This window comes from Lasioglossum baleicum, chromosome 6 (genome assembly GCF_051020765.1).
Source record: "Lasioglossum baleicum chromosome 6, iyLasBale1, whole genome shotgun sequence".
Lineage (NCBI taxonomy): Eukaryota > Metazoa > Arthropoda > Insecta > Hymenoptera > Halictidae > Lasioglossum > Lasioglossum baleicum.
In genome coordinates this window covers 1,210,107-1,234,608 of record NC_134934.1, presented here as the reverse complement: position 1 = coordinate 1,234,608, position 24,502 = coordinate 1,210,107, and the positions used below count along the sequence as shown (strand labels likewise).

At 37.4% G+C, this 24,502-nt stretch overlaps 2 protein-coding genes across 3 annotated transcripts; both read right to left on the bottom strand.

The window, feature by feature from the left end:
- Nucleotides 1-546: 546 nt before the first annotated feature.
- Cln7 (CLN7/MFS domain-containing 8) lies at nt 547-4,418 on the bottom strand. Of its 2 annotated transcripts, none has more exons than XM_076424613.1 (11): nt 3,525-4,418; nt 3,238-3,440; nt 2,980-3,126; nt 2,759-2,906; nt 2,283-2,526; nt 2,000-2,088; nt 1,700-1,919; nt 1,511-1,610; nt 1,300-1,434; nt 1,120-1,229; nt 547-1,049 (listed from the first exon to the last, which is right to left on the bottom strand). In XM_076424613.1, exons 3-11 carry the CDS (start codon nt 3,009-3,011, stop codon nt 547-549), a joined length of 1,581 nt encoding a protein of 526 aa, XP_076280728.1. In that variant the 5' UTR covers nt 3,012-3,126; nt 3,238-3,440; nt 3,525-4,418. The 2 variants fall into 2 exon arrangements, with proteins under 2 accessions (XP_076280728.1, XP_076280730.1); XM_076424615.1 differs by having other exon boundaries at nt 3,238-3,411.
- A 3,802-nt stretch (nt 4,419-8,220) lies between these two features.
- Nucleotides 8,221-9,683, bottom strand: LOC143209899 (uncharacterized). The gene is made up of 4 exons (XM_076426197.1): nt 9,597-9,683; nt 9,342-9,484; nt 8,340-8,472; nt 8,221-8,271 (listed from the first exon to the last, which is right to left on the bottom strand). The coding sequence occupies exons 1-4, from the start codon at nt 9,681-9,683 to the stop codon at nt 8,221-8,223; spliced, it is 414 nt and encodes a 137-aa protein (XP_076282312.1).
- Nucleotides 9,684-24,502: the final 14,819 nt, after the last annotated feature.

Here is a 24,502-nt window from a genome sequence, read left to right as displayed (position 1 = left end):
ACGAATGTTTAATGGAAGTCATTTGAATTCTTTTACATTTGATATTAATAAATTCGTGTAAATATCAGTCTTTACTGTTACAAGTATTTTTCTAGACTTTAAGGCAAGGGTATGAGCAACTTTCATATAATTATCTACATAATATTCATAACATACGTAGCCCTTTTAATATGTTCAAAAAGCTAAAAAATCTTTTGTACTTATTATATCAATATCATACCATAATCCCTCTAAAACGCGACAATCTCATTTCATTTCGGTATACGATGCTAACATAAATAAGAATTTCTCATCATTTATCTAAAACCTTTCGTCATCCTCTCCATACACCTCCATTCATTTTACATTTATTTGTTAATAGTTTTTTTACATATTCATCCTTGCGAGATATGTATGAAAAAACGTGTAAATATTCATAAAAAATATCGTATTTCGTATAGTATCAGTATTTTTCACCAACAATTGCAGTCACGCATAAATCCTTATATACATTATATATATGTATTTAAAAAAGATAAAATTGCACAAAAAAATATATGACTAATGCTACACCTTCTCACATTCCGCGTTTATATTAATTCTTTCAATATCGTTCGTTGCTCGAGCATCATTAGATTTAAGATGCACCAATGGAATTTCTGCATCACGTTTCGTTTCATCTTTTGAAGTAAGTTTAGGAGGTACTAAACGCTTGTCCACGATTTGTAACCACAACATAGATAATATTAACATTAGACCAGTGACACCAAAAGTATGGTACGTTCCATAACGTGTGTAAATCACGCTAACAAATACTGGACCTAAAACACGAGATGCGCATCCCGCACCTGTCATAAAACCCATCCAAACACCTTGTGGTCGTGGTCCTAATACTTTACTGAAGATCGTTTGTATTAAGGTAACCCCCAACGGGTAGCCTATGGTGGTGAAACCATAGCCAATAAAAAATTGTGTGACTGTGAGTTGAGGTGTGTAAAGACACCACTCTTGAGTACTAGGGCACCCTAAGGCTTCTGTTGCATTGATATCTGTTGTACCATTATCGAATACTGTAACATTAATAAAAATTCATGGAAAATTATTTTATATGAGAACTTGAATTTTTAATTTCGCACTTACGTGGTTCGTACGCGATTGGCGGTGGATCCGGTCCCCACGGGATGTATAATATCCTCCCAATTATCATCAAGAAAAATCCACCCCACAGCATCACCTTGCGTTCATTGAATCTAATAACATTCAAATAATAGATGAAACATGTCGCTTACAAAATGTTCAGTTTCTATAAAATATCCATACCTTTTACACAGTGGTTCGATCATAACAAATGTAATGCAAGATACAATAGCACCAACGCTCATTAATAGACCCATATAATACAAAGACTCTTTCTTTGACCAACCAAATTGATCCATAGTTAAGGAAGTACCCAGCCTAATAAGAAGGTAAACAAATGTTGAACAAAATAAAGAAAACGGAAAATGGAAATGGAAAGGATCATTATACTAACGTTTCGAGAAGGACGAAATTAAATACCAAGACGAAGAATGCACAAATTAATGTCCAATTCGCTAGATAATCAGGTTTTACAGACTTCAATGTTTCCTCTTCTGCGGTTTATGCAACGACCATTCGGTTAGTTGACTAGAATCTATTTCTACTTACAGTATATACGCTACTTAATTAAAGTAATTTTTACCTGTCGATCTTCCTTGAGATTTCATAGCTTCGCGTAAGGCAATCCTATGCTCCTTAAAATTCCATGGAAGAAACAATGAAAAATTAAGAATTCCCATTATCACATTTATCCAACCAGTCATAGTATACATATTAAAAGGTATATTTATAAAATAGAAACCATGTTCGCCAAGAGGTGTGACTGCGGCTTGCAATCCGGGACCTACCACAAATCCCAGTACCTAATAAATGAGATTATACGATCAATCGCATAGAACTATGCACAAAGTACTACAAACAAAATACTAGTAAGTTACATTACCTGTGCAAGAGATACCATAGAAACCGCATGTGTTCTTTCTACAAATTTTGTAGCTGCAGAAAGGTAAGACCTTGCTGCTGCAATATTGGCTACAAATAAAATAATGGTATATTTAATTGTAATATATGAAATGTTAAATTTCTAGCATAAACCAAGTTACTGCTCAATTCTAGTTTTTGTATGTTAATCTCTAGACACATTAATTTGCATGAGCTTCCACGGTCTAAGTATAAAGCACAATGTGCACAGTAATTATAATATCAGAACTAAAGAAAATATTAACCAGAACTAACTCCGACCAAGAATCTAGCAGCTATCATGTACATTTTCTTATCGCCTGGCAATATTTCAAGGACACTGTACAATCCTGATGCAAATGTAAAAAGAGCTAGCGTTGTTAAAAGAGGTAATCTTATAGAACCCCTTTTATCTCCCCACCATCCTACAAAGGGGGAAAATAACATTTGCGCCAAAGGATTTGCTGCAACAACATATCCCATAAACTCTTTGCCTGCATTTTTGTCCAACTGCAATGCAAATACATCATTACATATAATAATATGTGAATCAAGTTTGATATGGCTCCAGTCGTGGATCAGCATGATATTCGGTGTAGTACAGTCATGCGTAGCTTAACAAGTGTAGCACTAAAAGTTTCTCATTATTGTCTTGGAAACCACAAAGTTCTCCCACTACTTCAAGTATCATGTTAATCGATGACCAGAGCCGTAAACCAGGACAATAAAAGGGTATATATACTTTATCAAGATATGGCCATACTCCAGTCAATATAATACTGAATCCAAGAGACATAAGGAACATAGTAAAATAAATTGCATTGATACTCCTCCATCGTTCCTTTCTCTCAGCGACAGTTTCTAGATCATCATCCGTAGGAACAGTGGACCTATAATGTTATATATAATTACCTTAAAGTTATAAAAATGTATATGCATAGCAATATTTTTGTTTTGTCGTACCTTTTAGCACGTAATTTCTTGATCCAATCCATTAAAAATAATCATACAAAGCTTATATGCTTAATAAAATATATTGTATTTATTTTAATTATAAATTTTAATGTCTTTATATTAACATTAGTGTATCCTAGTGATAGTGCAGTAAGTCTAAAAGAAGGAAGAACAAAGTACAACTTCTTAATATAGCACATTGAAAACAAATTCCATGAATCTGTATATTTCATATTGTATAATTTATTCTATATTACAGGTACTTGCCAACTTGTGATGTATAAACCAGCCATGCTGCGATTGTCTCCTGTGAGTTCGAGTATGAGTGTCTTTTTGGTTTATTACATTCTGATCTCTTTCCTTGCGTGATTTTAAAAAATTCACTAAATAGACTTTACGAGCGTGTAGACTGTTGATTATAATACAACGAGTACGATTGCTCTGTGACACATTAATCGCGAAATATGTATCTATATAAAATCAAATTTGAGCCACTTTTCTAACAGCTTTGTATTTACACAGAAAGATAGAAGATATTGCAAAATTATACTCACCACTGAGAAAATACGTTACTACAAGACTTGGTTCAATTGAGATAAATAAGTGTGAATGAGCTAGTCAGATGTATTGCAAACAAAATTTATTTGAACGCAGCATTTTACAACTGATAAATATCTTCAAAAGTCCGCGCACATGCATGCCTTGCCAATTAATGATTGCACGAACTCTGCGTCACTGAGAATATTTACTGTGTTTATCCATAACACACTCGTGCATGTTTAATTATGAATAGCAGCCCGTGATAGCAGCACAGCATTGATCACTCATTACATATATAAACGCAATTCTCAATTGACGTAGCCCGTAGCCTGCGTGCACGAGCTGTAAATACACTCTTCGATCCGTTCACTTTGAGCGGCCACTGCTTTATTTCACCGAAACAAAACTTCGATTACGCGAATTCATCGGGGGACAAACAATTTATTATAAACGGATAATCTATCCAATTCTCTCCCCACTATCTATGATTTTTCGTTCGCGTTCAGTTCAGATATGTGAATTCTATCAAACATTTACTGATATAGCAATACGATTCGAACCTTCCGACTTTCGAGACGGGTTTGTGGAAATATGAATAACTTTGTGTTATTTAACGAATTAATTATACGTTCACTTGGGCGTCAATACGTTTTAACTTATGTAAACTGTTTTACCAGCTTTTATACATTCATTGGAAAAAGTATATATGTACATATGTAAATATAAGTACATCTCTTTCTGTAAATAAATTGTAATCGCGCTCCACTAAAATAATCTTTGTTCAGGCCAAACGGTACAGCAGAAACGCCTTCTGTCTTTGTTCCATCGAATTTAATTATACACCGGACGGAGACAAAAGATATACGTTTCAACAGACAAAAGAAACACATGTTTCCTGTCCACATTGCAACAGCTGATTATCTCATGTCGTAGTTGTGTTTACTCATGTGTGTACACAACTATTTATTAATGCTCATGTATTTATATCTGCTGTCTTGCAAAAATATCTAAACCGGGTCGTGTGACATAAAATGTCGAATTTCTTATTGGTCGTTCAAGCAATTAATTGTGTATTGTCAATTAAAAAGGTAATCCGATATTTCATACAACACGTTCGAATATTTCATTTGCACTTATGCTTTTCGTCATTTTAAGTACTCGTGATCGAAAGAAACATCCTTATTGATATGTAGCTAGATAATTTCAATTACAATTAGATAAATGATCACAAAAAACAAATACATTAAATCTAGACACAACGGACAATAAAATTATATTAATATTTTCAAATGACAAGATATGTTGGTGTTGTCACAAACATTTTATTTTACAGTTTTGTATAATGTGTCAGTCTATGTACAAAATAAAACGCAGCCGTTCGATGAAACGATTGTTAATATTGTTTATAACGACGTTGTCTTTTCTCGTATCTACCCCATCCATCTTTGTTTCTATCATTATTACGTCTATCCCAAGAATTATTCCGTCTTCCATGGCCTTGATTTTGTGACCAATCATCCTGTGATCTTCGAGGTTTATTGTGCCAAGGATCCATAATTGGTGGGGTTATCAATTCCATATTTTTAACTTTTATAAACTCACTATCTTCTTCTGTAAATCGATTTTCAAATTCATTCTCACATTCTTCCAAAAATTTCTTTTGTTCTTCTGATATATTTATGCTTCCCATGCTTGGTTCCATTATTATACTCGTTATAACACTGATAGAATGTGTAAACAATGACTGCAAGCTTCTTATCTCCCTTGTGTTTAATTAAATAATTTTATTCGTGTGTCATATCCATCTGAAATTATAAATAAAAGAAGTTTTAATAAATTTGAACTAAAATCACCTCTTATGAACGTATATTAAAAACAATACCGATTTCTTCCTGTGTAGACCAAGTTGAACAATGTCAAGAATTTTTTAACCACAAAAAATAATATAGCTTCCTGAATTAATATCCTTGCTGAATAGGAAGACGTTGCATATACTATTATCAATAATGCGTAATGAATACTGTGAGCATTACATATTTTGAATAAACATTAATGGCATACCATAATGTCAACTATGTCAACCATTTTCTCACATGAAATACATCAATTCTTGTAACCAATGAGATATGTACATACTTAGACATTTTTTAAGTATGTACTTATAAATGTGATTAAATAATAAAATACATACAGAAATTTATAAAATGTTTACATGTGTTGTTCAGTTAAGAAAGTTTACATTAAAATCCACATTAACCAAATATAAACAGAAATGAATAACAAAAAATAGAGGGAGCTATGAGCTATCTCTTATAGTAAATAGTGGTAAACTAACCTATCCTGGACAGAAACAAAATTGTATGATTAGGGGGAGTCCACAAGAATATAAAATAACAGAAACAACAGAGAATTTAGGAACACTGGAAAGTGTTGCGATATATGAGTCATAGAGTCATAACATGCTCTTATTTCAAATCGCGAACCACCAATCATAAAACATATTCTAAATACTTTTGTTTGAACCCTACAAAATTAAAAGCACAGAAAGGTAGCGGTGGAGAACTATCGATGGTACTATTTATAAAAATGTATATCTGGATATCTTTGCTGGTATTATCAGAGATATTCTCTCTGGTATTATCACCACTATCAGCAGAGAATATCCTCTTTTTATCAGTCACCTCACGATACTATGGTGCCGCTATCATAGACTTATAGAGGGGAGAGATTCGCCCAATGAAAATGGGGAGTGCGTAGGGAGTGAGAGTTGACTGGCTCGCTGCGCCCCCACCAACTATCGGTGTGCGAGTGAGATAGATATACAACCAGCCGCCATGGCAGGCTTCAACGCTTCGTATATATAAATAGACAGGCCGCACAGTCTATCTCTGTAAGTTTATGGCCGCAATCCTGCCAATCTAAAGGAATATTTTTGATAATTTTTGTGTTGAAGTATCAGAAGTATGCAGAACAAGAAGTATCCAGACAGCACAGTCTGCCCGAGCCTACCGCCGGACCCAGCTAGCCGAGCCCCAGCCTGACACGTTACGGGCTAACGCAATGCTTGGCTCAGCGTTGAGACCAAATCAGGACGATTTAGCCTGGCCCCTGTGCACAAAAGGGCGCGATTTTCACCTGCCGGGGGCTCGAGCCCAGAGCCTGACGGCCGGGCTGGGATTCAGCCTGTTTTTGAGAGGGCAGCACGGTATCACACTAATGTGGCCAATCAGTGCTTCAACTTTTCTCGCGCATGCGCGACACAGGGCGGGTCGCATCAATGTGGCAGTACTTTGCAAATGCGTAGCAGTCTCCCTTGTTACCGTCAAAAGTATAATAAGTTAATAAATAAGACCTTTGAGGGCGATTGCTGCCTAGATTGACCTTTATCTGGCGTTTTTGACTACTGAAAAAACCCGTGTTTGTATTATCACGCAATGAGTACGCGAATCCCGCACCCTTGCAATCTTGCAAATCGGCTGAATCCTAGCCCGGCCGGCAGGCCCTGGGCTCGAGCCCTCGGCAGGTGAAAATCGCGCCATGCACAGGTGCCAGGCTGAAACCGAGCCGGTGTGCCGTCGGGGATGTTACGTGTGCGCTATGGGGACGCAACATGAATTCGGAGTGGAAAAATCGACCGCTTTTAGTAAGACGGGCTGGGCCGGGAATTCCGGCAGGAGCGGTCGGGCTCCGGGACTAGGAGGACCAGAAGGACCAGGGACTAACCAGGGGCTGACCGCTGACCAGGGATCATCTAGAACTACCTTGGCCTCCCTTCAACATTTTTTTTGGCACCTCCAACCGCCAACCAACAATTCTGTCCTTCATCTGGTCATTCAACGAACACCGCGCGATAAGTATTATGTCTAATATTCTTCAACGCTTCCTTTGTTCACCCTTGACCCATCTTCAACAATATATTCTGTGTTTCAACTGTTCATTCAACGAACACCATCAATTATTATTTCTAATATTCTAATTGGAATTTCGTAAGAACTCCTAGTATCTTCCAAGTAGTGGATAACATCGAGCTAATAGCTGCACACTTCGAATTTGCGTTAATATTGTACACTAGAATGTAAGACATGCTAGATGTAAGAACAAATGTATTGAAAGATTTTCAATAAAGATCTTTGAAATAATATCTACTTATAATTATTTCAAACCTATATACATAGATACCCTGATCTGAAATACGACGGAAGCCGTCCTGAGCCATAGACTTATAACGGAACAAAACTGTACGATTTAATTAACGCAAACTTATTAAATAAATATGATAAATTGATAAAATATCTTATATATTATATCTTATATCTTATATATATCATAAAACAATAAATGTTTTAACAAATTAGATGGGCTGAATATTTCTTGCGTTTTTCTTTACTCGAGGAATAAGAGATCTACCTTGAAAAATAACTTTTTACACAATATCAAGGATTATTATTTATTTGTTTATGTATGAAGAATGTAGGTAACAAGTTACAGTAAAATGCAATGAAAATGATAAGACTGCATGTTGTATATTACTATAAAGTTATTAAATTAAAACGAAAATTCTCTCTGTTGTTTTTTCGTGTGCTTTATTCGGTGTGTGTTAATTGCTTCTAGTTTTATACTAATAGCTCACAACACGTTGTATTCAAACTATTTCTCGTTCGCCGAATTACATATTGTCGAAATGACAACTATCTATCTAACTACAACGATCTACTGGACCGAAAGCAGGACAGTGAAATAGGAAAATGCTGTTCTCATTATCTGAAATAAACATGTCTGTAATCGTAGACTGAGAATCGACGATAAGGAAAGACAATTTGATCGATTACCATCGAATATCCTTCGTAACTAGCAGTATATAGACTTAGTATGCGCAATATAAGCTCTTTCGAAGAGTTCAGCATTATGAAATTGACCAGTTTCCTTTCATGCAGCGGTATATTGTACCACTCCGAAGAGTATCTGCGTTATCAAATTTTCAAATTGTTAGTAATTCTTATGTGATAATTAGACTTCGGATTTTATGCATTTATAGTAAAAATGACTAGATGCAATTCACAGCAGGGTCAGATTACAAGAATTTAAGAGTTCTAATGTATAAGTCATAGCTTATTAAAATTATTAAAGGAACAATGAAATTTTGGTAATCGTGCATAAAGGGCCCACCTCACCGATTTTGATAAAATTTAAATATGTTGTAAAACTCAACATTCTGAACAACTTTTTCCTATACATGTAACCGCCGCGCCGCTCATGTAACCGCTCAGTGTCAGGCCGGCACGATCACGCATACGAAAATCCGGAAGTAGTCTTTCAAAATTGGAAGCTCACCTTATATGTGCATCACCGTATATAGAACTCACAACGTGTTTACAAAAAACATAAACAGAAAATAGATTTTTCGGGTTGTCCGCTAAGAAACATTGTGTGGGTGTGTGTGGTGTCGTCGTAATATAATATGTACTCATTCTTCATCATCATATGATTTCAAAATCGATCGTTCGACGATCGTAGTGATATATCTGTAGAAACAGTTGACGAGCGGTCGCATCATGCTGACGCGTATGCGCATACGCACAGTATGCACGTATAGGCAATATTGAATGTAGTAGTAGCTGCAGTTTTTCGCAAATATCTCAAAAACTAAGGCTGAGCGGCGATTACATGTATAGGAAAAAGTTGTTCAAAATCTTCACCCTGACAACATATTAAAAAATCATCGAAATCGGTGAGGTGGGACCTTTTATACACAATTACCGAAATTTCTCTTCTGCAGTCTTATGATAATTATTCGTTATCATGAATTCAATTCAATTTCCGTGTGCACTTACGCTGCATCAAAAAGGTAATGGCTGGTGTTTGACACCCTTTGACCAGCATGATTACCCAGGAATAACATTATTATATGCGCCACGATGATTAAGAATGGAGCCACTGTTTCGTCAAACTTTCCTTGCGTAATCGCCATAAATATCTGTCACACAACAAAAACAGTTTCACCGCTTTTTCTATTTGACAGGAATATTTAGTAGACATTTGAAAATTAATTTTCTGATACTGGTAACTCAATTCTAACTTATACTTACACGGCATAGATTCAAAGAGAAGGAAACGATAGCCGTTGCAATCGTCACTATATACGATAATCCTAAATCCTGTGTACAAGCTGCCATGATCCTTCGTTGGCGAATTCGTAGTATTTGCATGTGTTCGCGAAAGATAGATGAATGAAGCATGTAATAAAATGGTCATTAAATACATGGTAACGGCGTTGTCTTAATGTCTTCATCATATTGTATAAATGTATATTTAGGATACCAACGACATAGCTTTATAATGTAGTTCCAGTGCTGGACCAACATCTACTTTTAATGGGGTAGGCGATCTTGAACAATCGTTGACTGTCTTTTTAATTTTGTAGCTGAATGCAGAGTTATTTCAGTTACATTTTATTTCGATTACACTCATAATTCGCGTAATTATATAGCAATTAAATTAAGTGAATTGCTCTAATTACGTAATGCAATGTTATTCAAATACTGTGTATATGTATTTAAATTAGCACAACTTTGGCCGAAAGAATAACAAATTTTTATCGATACAGTAAATCCTCTATAAACGAAAAAGCCTCGAGGTTCGTTTGCAAAGTTCGTAGACGGGCATTATTTTTTTGAGCTTCAAAGGCCGAGCCAAACGTAGAGAAGGACAACGCGTGTAAAGAAAGACCGCGCGCGGCCAAAGCGACTGATTGTGAGACTCTCTGTGTCTCTTTCTTTCCCATACGCTGTCCTTAATTGCGTTCGAAACGTTCATCGTCAATTAAACCACTAAATACAGTTGAAATGATATCGTATTTGGTCTTATCTTAATAAGAAAAATGCCACTAATATATTGGCGAAAGTTTCATAAGAAAATAAGTAATAATATATATAAAAAAATTGTTATATTGATATTACATTGTGGGGACGCACGGGCCTTTGAACTGTGCCGGCGACTGCGACTCTCCGCGTCGCATTAGTAGTGGTTCACACCGATATATGCACCCGAGCCGAGATCAGATTACTGCAGTGGAGGGGACATTTTTTTGCGTTTATTGTGTACGGCCTTTTGCGTTTATAGAGGATTTACTGTACTCCCTTTTGTTGCTCGAAGAATTTTACATCCGATGCAGAGTTCGTCAGCGACTAATTGGTTTCATGCAGTTTTGTGAAAAGAATAAAACATGCAGCAAGTAGTATTTGAATAGTGCGAAAGAAGGAAATATACCAGGCGATTTTAAGTAATCCGCATATGTGATGACAAATGACGGACAGCGATGTTTCCGTACCGAGTATGCAAAATATACCAACTCCATATACAAACATAATTTGGAAGCATACGAGAGTGGTCTTAATGCTCTGCTGGGTGAAATAAAATCCAAAATAACGAAGATAAGCGACTTGATGTTTTGGCTGTGTTATTATGGGAATAAATGCCAGGTACAGCCCGACCACTGTGAAAATCACTACACCTGCAGTTGAGAACTATATCTGATTAACTGATTCTGTTTTAGACTAAATTTTGCAAGAATCGAGGGAGGGAAACTTTACTCGGAAACTGTGAAGGAAAGAGATTGACCCTTGTATTCTGAATTCTTTTAAACATTTTAATGCGCGTGCGGTCAAATATGTTTTCATCCACGGTATCGAAAAGTAATATATTTGGCAATTGTCCTTACGTATATAATAGTAATATATGAGTTTTGCTTGATCTACTTCTTCTAGAAATAATTTCATTTCGTCCGTATTTTTCCATTTCACGAAATCGTCCCCCATCTCCTGGTAGATTCTATACATCTGACGGCGCGTACAAAAATATTCATTTAACAACTACAGCAAATACGGCAACGTTTAATTGTTCTGTTACTTACTGTTTTACTTGCACTTAGGTAAGCCAAGTACCGTACAGAGAACAATATCATTGGACCACTGAACGACAGCGTCGATAGCACACTATCCAACGAGAATTCTACGTTGGCCAACGTGCTATACTGAAAAATATTTCGACTATAGTTAATTGCAATTCTTATTTTATATTATGCAATTTCGTTTCACAAACGACGGCATGCAGATTTATTGTTCGGTGTCGCGTGAAACTGCTACAGTGAAGAAAACTTACGAAAATTCAAGAATGTTAAACGGAAAGAAAAAAACAATAATTCTTTTTATCGTCGGTTAAATAATCATGAATTGTATGAACGTGCAATTCGTATTAATTTTTCAATCATTTAAACGATTCGGAAATGTGTTCGTAACAAGTTCCCTAAAAATGATGAATAATTTAAAAACTAATTGTTAAAAGATAATATATCGTCTTGTTTGGCTACGTGTCATTTGAAATAATCACATGTTAGTAGATTTGAACAGTCAAATAGTTTTTGGAAAAGTGATTGAATTGTTGATAAACTATTATTTGATAATAATTGATTTGATTTAAACCAAAGCCAAATTAACACAAATTTGTTATATGAGGAAACATTTCGGTAACGCTCTATACATATATCTTATTTCGAATAAAATGTGCTCAACCCTGGTATATATCATAACTTTTATCACCTGGATCGCAATACAGAGGAATGTAGTCGCATTGTAAACGACCCCTTTGACCCGATACAGGAAAATATTTTGTGGTTCAGGGACTGGCCACAATCCGCAAAAATTCTGCAGGTTATACAAGTTGCTGTAGATCGCTTTGAACTCTTCCATCTTGGCCGGTAGTGAAACATCAACTGCACCGGTAAGCACAACTTTATATTTCGAACTGCTCGCCGAGAACCTTGCTTTATTGACACCCTGTTAAAGGATAGGTGATAAGACAGCCGTCTGTCGTAAGACAGCTAATAATACACTCGGAAATAAGTTCTGGTGTCACTTGCACCCTTCCTTTATAGAAATGTTAATAGCTGAGGGACCGTAGGGGAATAGACGTGCGAATGAACCGTATGATTAAGGGGAACCTGGTTTACAAAGATCAAATTTCCGATATTTCCCCCCGCATCAATCGATAGTACTACTTATCAAAAATATATTCTTGAAGTTGTAGAGCGAAATTCGAGTTTCACGCATGATGTACATATACGGACGCGGAGCGAGAGCCCGTGTCGTGCTCCTGTGTGTGTGTGTGTGTGTGTTTCGAACCCTTGCACAGGGTTTCAGGCTCGCCAGATGTCTGTCGGAGTAGCAATGAGTAGCTATGATTAACGTTTATAATTTATGGGTAGGGAGTCCCAACTACATATAGGGACGTATTCTAGGTACAAAGGGACTTTTGAGAAGAGCAACCTGTTTCACGGTTATTGTCTTTAATATTCGGTTTGTGTAGACGTGCCTGAAATCTATCTGAAAAGGAAGAGTGAAAACGTGCATCGAGATATTTTCGTGGAATTAGATACACGAGAAAAGACAACGAGAATGGAGAGGCTCGGACAGCTCATAGGCTGCTACAAATGCAACAGAACAAGTTCAATGAGGAAGCAGAAGGGTTGCCTCATGGGCCTGGTATAGCAGAATGGTCTCTGACTGCTGTAAGTTTTCAATAATTATAACTTTTGAAATGAAAACTTCTTTAGCCGTACTGCGTACACAATTGCTGGTCAGTGAATGAGCCTGATCTTTCATGCTCCGAGGTGAAACGCTACTGGGGTAAACTCGGAGCAGTCGATAGAAGTTTCTACTTCGGTCGTACGGTCTTGTGCGCACAGTATTTTTTGTATCGAAAATCCCCAGGGTATTTTAGTTAAATAATACTTAACCTCTGTTGATGAACTAAAAACATTCAATAACGAATTAAGTTATACATGTTTTTTTTGCATAAATAAGTCGATATTTTTCCGAATCGCCACTAGATAGGAAAATGTGAACTAGCCGATGTCCCACATCGATGTGTCACAGCGTACTAATGTCCAATGTGGCATAGCATAGTCTATGCAAGATGTGATTTGTGGAGCAGATTCACAGATCGATGACTTTTCGATCGACATCCGAAGGTAGCTGACAGTGATTGTGGTTCCTAAAAAGTCCTTCCTCTTTGTTTGTTAGGCGTGCGAATGAGTGCGCTGTTGGATCTACCTTGGTTTAAAATAAAATCAAAGTTACAAGTAGACCGTGTATTGATGCAATGAAAACAGTTTAAAGAATTAGAAGACAATTTAAGGATGCCGATATAGGGTGCGGCCGGACGGGTGGTACAACCAAGCAAAGGGTGATACTACATGTAAAAATAAGTCGAAAAAAGGAATAACATTTTTTTGTTTCACGCTTCACACACATTTTCGAGAGAATCGAGTTTGAAAATGCAGCGGATACACGTCTAACGCGTCTGACCATGATTAACCAATTCTACTTTGTGCATATACTAAAGCACGCGAACCTGGCGGAAGTTTACACTCGGTTTTCTCGAAAATGAAGTGTCGAACGAATAAAAAAATATATAAAAAAAACTTTTTAAAAACCACGCTTATATTAAAATGAACTAAAAAAGAGGAAATAATTTTTTTCCTGGTTCCCCAAAAATTTAATATAAACTTAAATAAAATCATGACATTAGTCACTATAAAAATAAAAGCGTGAGGTGCTAAACTATATTGACGTAATCTTCGTGGGCGCTCCACGCTTTTATTTTTATAGTCACTAATGTCATGATTTTCTTTAAAATATTAAATTTTTGGGAGAACCAGGAAAAAAATTATTTTTTCTTTTTTAGTGCATTTTAATATAAGCGTGGTTTTCAAAAAGTTTTTTTTTATATATTTTTTTATTTTCTACTTTTTAGTCTTTTTTAAATGGAACGCAGGATATAGTAATACTGCTATGAAATAGTAAGATATGGAAATACGCGAAATAGAGTGAGGGGATGACACCGAGAGAGACGTCTCTTGATGGAGTCTGAAATTGTTCGAAATGGAACTGAATGAACGGGACACCACACTGACTGAGCTCCTTCGGTGCGAAATGGGTCAGTAGAGTGGGGATGAGTCGGAGTAGAAACGCGTAGTGGAATAGGGAGCGCTGGCGCGCGGAGTGGGGATTGCTGAACGTGATGACGTACTACCGAGCGTCGCGCGGCGAGGTGTGATGGTTAATATTTAAATATCTTTTTCTTCTAGACGCACAGTTTTTTTAAAAATTTGTTTTTTAATATTGCATTGTCATCCAGTTCTGAGGTATGTTTAAAGTTTCAAGTCTCTAGTACATCGAGAAGTGGTTTAAAATTCGATTACAATATTTGACGCATCCAACGACACAGCAAGCTAATATAAGCGTGGTAAAAAAATGTTATTCCTTTTTTTCGACTTATCTTTACATGTAGTATCACCCCCTGCTCGGTTGTACCACCCATCCCGGCCACACCCTGTATTATTTTCAATTAAGGGGGCAGACTCGTTTCCAGGATTGCAAGGGGTGCGGGATGTGCCTTCTCATTTCTCGATAATGCAAAGATGGGGTTCTTCAGTAGTCAAAAGCGCTAAATACGAGATCAATCTGGGCCGCAATCACCCTCAAAAGTCCTTTTTTACGTTCACGAGGCGTAATTTGCATTATTGCACGCAGCATGGAGCTGTCGCATTTGTGGAGCTGTTCGAATAATGCAAATTACTTAAAAGTAAAGCAAACGTAAAAATAGGACTTTTGGGGGCGATTGTGACCTACATTGATCTTTTATCTAGTGCTTCTGACTACTGAAAAACCCCATCTGTGCATTATCGAGAAATGAGAAGGCGCATCCCGCACCCTTGCAATACTGGAAACGAGACTACGCCATTAAGATCATTCAATAAAAAAGGAAACTTGAAGCTTTCTGCTTCTTGCAACTGATCCAAACAATTTTTACTTTACATAAAGATCCGCAGTTCAGTTACTTCCTTTTGTTACTGTTTCATTTTATTTTCATTGTACATTAATAGTGACATTTCTTACCCATCCTGAATCGTCTGTAATTTTGATTTGTACTTCTTTGCTGCTACAAAATGTTCAAATTTCGCTGTATTAAATATTCTCGACGTAACAATTACGATTACTATTCCGTTGCTTCGCAATGGTCTAGTCACTCTAATGGACCGAATAGAGGACAGTGAAATATGAAAATGACGTACTGATCATCTGAAATAAAAAGTTTTGTAAGCTAGGATTATTTCAATCGATACATATTAAGCACTGAGAATTGTTTTTCAATTTTGTTGCCCACAGTGCAAAGGGTTAAAACGAGAAAATATGACGATTTACCATCGAGCAGCCTTCGTAACCTGCAGTGTATAAGCTCAGAAAGCTGCACTCCATCTCTTTTGCAGACCTCATCATAATAAAAAGTACCAGTTTTCTCGCATTCAGCGGTATGTAGTACCAAAACGAATTGTATCTGTGTTATTAAATTTTCATCTTATTACATCTCTGGGACACCCCCATTAAAAAAAGGAAAATGTTGAATCCGACAAACCATTCGATATATCATAATTTCAAGTTATTGAAAATCGTATTAAAATAAAAGTATAAAAAGTTATTGAAAAATGAAATTTTCGTTTGGTCGAGATTTGCACCCACGTTGCATTAAAAACCTCAAGGCTGGTATTCGTCACTGTCTGTGCGCAATGATTACCCAAGAATATCATCATCACGTGTGACAAGATGATTAGGAAGGGGACCACTGCTTCGTCCAAGTGGTTCGTCTCCACAAGCACCAGAAAAATCTGTCGCATACCAAAAACAGTTTGACTACTTTTCCTATTTCGCAGGATGTTTAGTAGACTTTCCAAATTTCATTTGTCGATTCTGGTCAGTTAATTCCAACGATATACTTACACGGCATAGATTCAAAGAGAAGGAAACGACTGCCGTTCCAATCGTCACTAGATACGATAGTCCTAAATCCTGTGATATAGAATCGAGCATTCTTTGTTGACGAATCCATATTCACGAACAATATATATGCAAGATAAATGAAACATTTAATAAGGTAATTAAGTACGTAATAAGAACGCCGTCTTAATGTCTATATGAAGATACCAACTCGATAGCGCGCAAGTGTAGCTTTATAGCTGGAGCAATGTTTACTGTTTCTTGAGTGGTTGATTTTGCCACGTTGTTAATCGCTGTTGTAATTTTGTAGCTGCGGAAATAATTATCAACGAAAAAGTCAGGAGCAGGCTTGCCATATTCCCCGGGAACCAGGCCCCTTACCGCTGCGCCCCTCGCCCAGCTGAGCCGCTGAGCCCGCCCCACTCTTCCCACTACACTGACGCGTACCGCGTGGAGTAAGCTAAGTTAGCGGTACGCGTCAGTGTTAGTGGGAAGAGTGGGGCGGGCTCAGCGGCTCAGCTGGGCGAGGGGCGCAGCGGTAAGGGGCCTGGTTCCCGGGGAATATGGCAACCATGGTCAGGAGGCGAAACGTAAAACAGTCGAACAATTGAATAAATTTAAGAATATCAGTATATGCAGTTTTGTTAAAAAAAAAAATGAATAAAAGAATAAGTAAGCGATGATATCCAACAAGTAATTTTGAATCGTAAGAGATGTATGTATTGAAAAATGAAATGTAGAATTGAACAAATTGTGGATTTTTTAGAAACAAATCGTGACACACTAAACAGTTAAACCTCATCAAAATTCATGCAATCCCGGTCGCGCGAATGATTCGTCGAACGATAAATAAATCCTTACAACGAAAATATTATTGAAACTATACCTTGTGACTTTAAGTAATCCGCATAAGTGATGGCAACAGACACTCATCGATACTTCCGTACCGAGTACGCAAAATATACCAACTACAAATACAAACAAAATAAGAAAGCATACACAAGTGGTGTTAATGTTTGACTCGGTGTAATAAAATCCGAAATAACGAAGGTACGCAGCTTGATGTTTTCGCTGTGCTAATATAGGAATCATGGCTAGGCCCATCGATATCGCCGTAAAGCTTACTAGACCTAAAGTCGGAAATCGTTTCTCATTAATTGATTCTGTTTCAGAGTCGTTCTCAGAGTCGCCAGATTAAGACTTGTTCCCCACTCTACCTTCCTTTTCTACAGAGTTGTGCGAATTTACATACATTGTGATTGAATTACGTAATTTAATTATATTGTATTTTATATACACAGTAGTTGAGTTACATTGTAACTGCTAGGGATGTGCGAGTACTCGATATATTCGAGTACTCGAATTTCGAGTTGAGTAATTACTCGGTCTGTCGAGCCAAGTCGAGCGTTTAAATTTTTCGAGCTACTTGAAATCGTCGAACTGTTTGCAAAAAATGCGAGCTACTTGAAAATATCAAACGGCTCGAATATTCCAGCCCTCGTAAAACTTCGATCTCCTTGAAAATTAATTTTTAGCTCGAAATTTTTCCAATTACTCGAATACAGTAAAGTAAAGTAAAGTCGCGGTTCTTGTTAAACAGCCTGTTCTGCACGGTCAACTACGCGTGTTACGCACGGCAACTCGAAAGCTAAAGATCTGTTCGAGCTGAATATTCAGTTTCGAGTAGATCAAAGTTTTACGAGGGCTCGAATATTCAAGCCGTTTGATTTTTTCAAGTAGCTCGCATTTTTTGCAAACAGTTCGACGATTTCAAGTAGCTCGGAAAAATCAAACGCCCGACTCGGCTCGATCAATCAAATCGAGTTTAGCTCAGCTCGTAAATAACGGGTACATACTCGCACACTCCTAGTAATTGCATTACATAACTCGAACCATTCACTTAATTTAATTACTAATTATGCGAGTCATAAGTGAAATCGAAATACAATGTAATTGAAATCGAATATAATAGGAATACGATATAATAATAACAAGTGTAGCCATTTTTTGTAAATGAATGGATTGGATCAGGGAATGCTGGACAGACAGGATTTATATTTTCGATTAGGGTTATGGGTACAGGAGGCGAGGTAAATAAAATCATTCAAACGTTCGAATTACAAATCGCAAACATTCTTCCTCTGTCAGAATTCACACGTATACTCTGGCTAGGTTCCGTGGTACTCGAATCGCAACTCGTAGACACGAATCGCGTCACGTCGTGCAGCATCTCGTAGAGTGAACTTGTTAGTGAGATCGGGCTGAAGTTCCCCTTCGTATCAAAGTCAACCATATAGATTCCGCGAGTTCGGTTTAAAATCTATTAGGCATTCGTAAAGTTGCTCCAAGACCCTGCATTGCCAGTGCGTCAACATAGGTAATAATACTTTCTTTCATGCCATCTTATTCAGTCGCGACACACACACACACACACACAATTACACAATTGTAACTTATTCTCTTACAATGAGAATATATTTGTGTTTATTCGTGCTAATCACTTAACCCATTATTATTGTTCTAAAATCCTAATCTAGTAATTGAACGTTCCCACATGATACAATCTTACCGCTGGGGTTGTATCAATTAAATTATACTAGTTGCGAGATCTACTAACAATCCTAGCGACTCCCTGATTACGCATCAGGTTCGTTCGCGACATTCCAATCGTCCAAACAGAGATTTATCCAACCTAGTGGCTCCCCAATTTCCTATTGGGTTCGTCCGCGCTGTTCTACAACCTCCTAGCAGCCTAGAAAAAGCCTCTGTATCTAGGAAAACTTATTTTATACTTTTTAGTCCGTCTTAAAAACGTGGTATATTAAACATTTCTTTTTATTTAAATCATTGTTTTCTTCTCTTTATTTTTCATTTTTTTATTGCTTCCGGTAATCAAGCGTGTGTGTATTGTGTATGCGTGAGCGCCGCGCCGATGCGACGGTATTGCGACCGCGGCATATCAAAAACAAACACGGACGGTTGCGAGAACGAACAGCGGGCGTTGAGGCCGTTTACCTCAACGTACGAAAATTCAAATGAACTAAATATGTAGATCTAGAAGTTCTGAGCTATGTTTAAAGTTTCAAGTCTCTAGCTCTTCGGGAAGTTAGTTTAAAATCAATTGCAAAATTTGTACCGAACAGACAAACAAACAAACAAACAGACAAGAAAACGAGTTAATAAAAACGTTGTAAAAATAACATTTTTTTGTTTGACGCTTCGTTTTCGAGAAGATTGAGTTTGAAAATGCAGCGAAGACACGTGCTATTGCATAGAAATCGTCTGACCATGATAAACCAATTGTACTTTGTGCATAAACTAAAGCACGCGTATCTCGCGGAACTTTTTTCGAGAACGATTTTTCCGGAAATGAAGCGTCAAACGAAAAAATGTTATTCCTTTTTTTTCGACTTATTTTTACATGTAGTATCACCCCCTGCTCGGTTGTACCACCCTTCCGGCCACACCCTGTATGCAGGGTAAGTCCGAAGAGGAACAAAACACCTAAATATCTCCGTTACTTTTCGTTGTACAAAAAAACTTCTTAGGACAAAGTTACACTGTTTGAAAGGCCACATGTAACGGTGTAAGGGAAAAAATTTTCAAGGTAATTTTTTTACAAGATTTCTCAAAAACTAAAAGCGACCCCTCTATATTGGAAAAGGAAAAAGTTGTTAAAAATGTCAATATCTATAACATATTTTTATCAAAATCGGAGTAGGCAGACCTTTTCTGTATAATTACTATTTAATTGAATGAGAGACCAAAATTACAAATTACATTGAATTAGTTGAATGAAGCGATTGAATTTGAAATTATGAAATAATTGAATACGGTGTAATTGAATTACTTTGAAATTATAATTCGATTATAATTCAACACAACTCTGCCTTTCTACGACGCTACACCCACGCTTCCGCCACGGCCAGGTCACATGACGCGTTTCGTCTCTGTCGTGTATGCGTCACTATGTCACGTGACTGATCCGATATTGGCAGAGAGAGGGTAACTGTATTCCCCCCAATTCGCGAGTCAATTCCCCTAATCTGGCGACTCTGCTTGTTCTCACGAGAAAAGTACAGTGTTCCCGCGATTGTTGTGAGTTGTGTAAACCTCGGGGGTATCGAGTTTCAGAAAACGAAATGGTACTAAGTTTTTTTACGTGTGCCGAACATAGATTCCTTGGATAATTTTTCAAAGTGTAAACGAAGGTCCTGGGTAAACAACGGTGCTAAGCGGGAAATTGTTGTATTGTACTATACTTGGGCCCAAATAAGAAGGTACATGTTCTGCGCATGTTGTTGCGCGTCAGCCATAAAATTGATGGCGTCAGCCAATTATCGCGTGGTCGGCGAAATACGAGTAGAAGGATTATCCAATGAACGAGTTCCGTTAGAGTCATATGTGCAATAGAGTCTTAAATTCGTCGGCTAGTAAGTACCTTCTTATTTGGGCTCAAGCATAATGCTACTCCATACCTGAGAATGATACATCAGGTATCATGAAACCCCAATTTAAACATCCTAATACCTTAATTTCTTTGTAGCGCGATCGACCGCACAAGTGGGAGCCCCCTAGTAGTGGGGATAAAAAAGTCACATTATCCGCATACCAGAAAGTCACATCAATCGCGGGAACACTGTATTTCTGTATGAGAGGATGATCTTGTAAAGCCGGAACAGAAAAAGATTGATCTTCGTATTTTATTTTTAATATTTTCTTCTTCGACAGAGTTCGCATATAGGTATCGTGCGGTTAAATATTTTTCCATTCACAGCATTCGAGAAAAAGATATTTGTCAATTGTCCTTACGAAAATAGTAGTAATACAAGACATTCCCTTTCTTTAAATATTCATTTAACATATCCATCTCAATCGTATTTTTCCATGTTACGAAATCGTTTTGTACGGCTATAAAGAGTTTCCGTATCTGTCGTCGGATACAGAAATATTCATAACATTACAACGATGCTGTTCAACCGCGATTATACTAGTGCTTAATTAATCTGCTACTTACTGTCGATAATGCGAAAACGAAAGACATGTATCGTACAAAGAACAATACCATTGGCCCGCTGAATGACATCGTCGATAGCACATTTTCCAACGTGAGCTCTACCGTGAACAACGTCTTATACTGAAAAATATTTCGACGATGAATTTTATACAGAAATTATTTTATGCAATTCTATATTCCACAAACGGGGGCATGCAGCTGCATATCTGTTAAAAATTATTCGTATAAGAAGACTGTATTTATTGTTAGACCATATATCCCAGAACATAATGCTAGAAATATTTCGTGGTTATAAATTATATGAAAAATACATACTGGAAAAGGTGACGGGAATAGAAAAAGACAACAATTCTGAGGATTTAACAAACCCAATCCATGGATTCGGGAATTAAATAAGTATTAATTGTGTATACAGGGTGTACCCGTTAAGTTATGTCACCATTTTTTAAGCATTCCGGTAGTGCAATTAAAAAATGCTTTAGACAAAAGTTTGTCAATACTTGTTCGCATATTCTTAAATCTGAAAAAATGCTTTTTACGTAAAAAAGTAAAGGTCACCTTGACTTTTTTAAATGGCACCACGTGCTTTGGACATCATAGGATTGTTGCTGACGTCGTCGAGACGAATTTAACATTATACTATGTATTATTATTATACTATGACCTTGAAATTACCTCAAACTCGAAAATTTTGTGCAAACGTAACTTTAATAAAAAATTATTTCTTATTTCTACAGAGCTCCGCTCTTTATATTAGACTTTTCGTTGTCGCCATAATTAGGGCGTCTCGGTTTATGTTATTACATGCAGTTGTTATGCGATTATGAAGTTCTTGAACATTATTGAGTGTTGTGTCGTACACAACAGATTGCAGATATCCTCAACGATAAAAATCCAACGGAGACAGATCTGGAGAACGTGGTGGCCAACGAATTGGACCATACGTTCCTATTTCATTTAAAAAGGTCAAGGTGACCTTTACTTTTTTACGTAAAAAGCATTTTTTTAGATTTAAGAATATGCGAACATGTAGCTCACTAAGTACTGACAAACTTTTGTCTAAAACATTTTTTATTTGCACCACCGGAAATGCCTAAAAAATGGTGACATAACTTAACGGGTACACCCTATACATATATAAATAATATCAATCACCTTCATTTTTTAATAATTTAAACGATACAGAAATGTATTCTTGCCAAGTATAATAAGCATCGCGTCGTTTATCACCTGAATCACCAAACATGCAACTGTAGCCGCAGGGATGAAGATTCGCTTGACCATCATTTGGAAAGCGAATTGAGAATCGTGGATAGGCCATAGTCCGGTGAAATACAGCAGCCGATATATACCATCGTGGATCTCTTTGAACTCTTTCATATCGACCGAGAGCAAACGGAGGACTGCGTTGGGAAGTGCTACTGAAAAATCTAGACTCAAGTACGCTATCTTTTGTTCGTGCTCCGTTAACAGTGCCACCGGGAACACTATGTCCGGTGCATACTTATAAATAATGCGTTCGGAAAGGACATTCCGATGTCGCGCAAGTTCGATACCATCCGGTGTAGTTCGAGTAAAGTCTTATTATCGCTTCAAGCGGCGGAATTGCTGACATACTATGCTATACTTAGCGAGTTGAGGAGGGTGACAATTTCGTTCGCGATTTCTTTTGTTATAGGTATCTCCGCAGCACGAGGCATGTAAAAAAAAGTGAACGGAGGGTCTGGCAGAAATTTCTGTCGCCAAGACCTGTCTGTCGAAGTACGGACGTGCGCAAGAAGGAAGTACGCGTGCATTAAATGGGAAAAATACAAATTCGTCTTTTTACGTAACGTTGCAATCGAAGACCGTCCCCTTAGCGCCTAGTAGCAGTGAAAGTCTCGCGATGGATGAAATTCGAGATGCGAATACTGTAAAAGAGATACTCCTGAGGCTCCTCTGGAACCGAGGCCTCCTTGACAACGCTCATTCTCCAGGTACAGGAGAGTGGCGGAGAAAAACCGTTTCCACAAGAAGACCACGGTGAAATAACGACAGGACTCATCCGCTTTCGATACATCCGATACTATCGGTCAGCAGTTAACCACGAATCCGATACAGGTCAGATGGCTATGAAATCACGCGTTCCTCAACTGTAACGCGGAATAACACTGTTCAACTCTTTCCCCTACATTTCAACAACCAGTAGCCGATAGATTACGGATTTTATGCATGCATAATAAATACGAACCAATATATTATATTTTCAATTTATTAACACGTTGACTGCCATGTCGGTCATACCTGGGTGACACAGTTCTTCGTCTAGAAACATTATTTCCGTTTATAATACAGTTGCTTAAATTAAACTTCATTACTTGTACGATCTTAAAGAGTTCAAGAGGCGATCACTGCAGTAATCAGCTTTTATATGTAGCAGAATGTAGCTGCTGTGTCTCGCAATCGATGCAGACAATTTTTATTTTCCACAAAGATGCGCGTTAATGCGGTTCAACGCGAATCCGAAAGTCGTTTTTTGACTTCAGAGACATTTGAAATAGGATTCATACTTTCAACTTGCGGTATGTTTTCCGCTTTAACGGTTCAAGTTGTGCAAATGATTTTTTACGTAAAATATTTTTGTAACATTTGCAATAACAACTGTTTAATAACAGCAACAACAATGAATAAACATTTGTAATCGTAAGATTGTGAGCATGTTTGAATAATTGCGTTATTGGCGGGGAGAACGGCGAAGACGCAACGCTTGCACCACTCTTTTTAATTGGACATTCGAATTCGAAGGAGATTCGTGTACGATTCGTTTGGATCGGCCGACTGTATCAATTTTTGTATAATTTCGCGTGGCTCTGTTCGCGCGATCGCTTTCCAATGTGCGGGGCAATACCGAAATCGTTGTTTGCTTTTGCGTGAATGGCGATTTCGTTCGTTTTATCTATCGCTAATCTTCACAATTGACCTATTTCTTTCCAACTGACTTGACGGGCCCCCGCCGTATCCGATATCTTTGCCTGATCTTACAGGGAAATACAAAAGTAAAAAGTTTCGCGACACAAGAGGTGGTGTGCGGCCGCGGCGTTAGAAAGGCGTGTCGATGCAGCACGTGGCGTGCAATTGTATGACACGAACACATGTGAAATCCAGT

Coding starts and splice junctions, on each gene's coding strand:
- Cln7 (XM_076424613.1), bottom strand. CDS start 3,011: ATGGATTGGATCAAGAAATTACGTGCTAAAAG. Junction 1,920..1,999: donor CTATGGTATCTCTTGCACAG/GTAATGTAACTT, acceptor CTCATTTATTAG/GTACTGGGATTTGTGGTAGG. Junction 1,230..1,299: donor ATCGAACCACTGTGTAAAAG/GTATGGATATTT, acceptor GAATGTTATTAG/ATTCAATGAACGCAAGGTGA.
- LOC143209899 (XM_076426197.1), bottom strand. CDS start 9,683: ATGGCAGCTTGTACACAGGATTTAGGATTATCGTATATAGTGACGATT. Junction 9,485..9,596: donor TCTCTTTGAATCTATGCCGT/GTAAGTATAAGT, acceptor GTTGTGTGACAG/ATATTTATGGCGATTACGCA. Junction 8,473..9,341: donor CATTACCTTTTTGATGCAGC/GTAAGTGCACAC, acceptor TTGATAACGCAG/ATACTCTTCGGAGTGGTACA.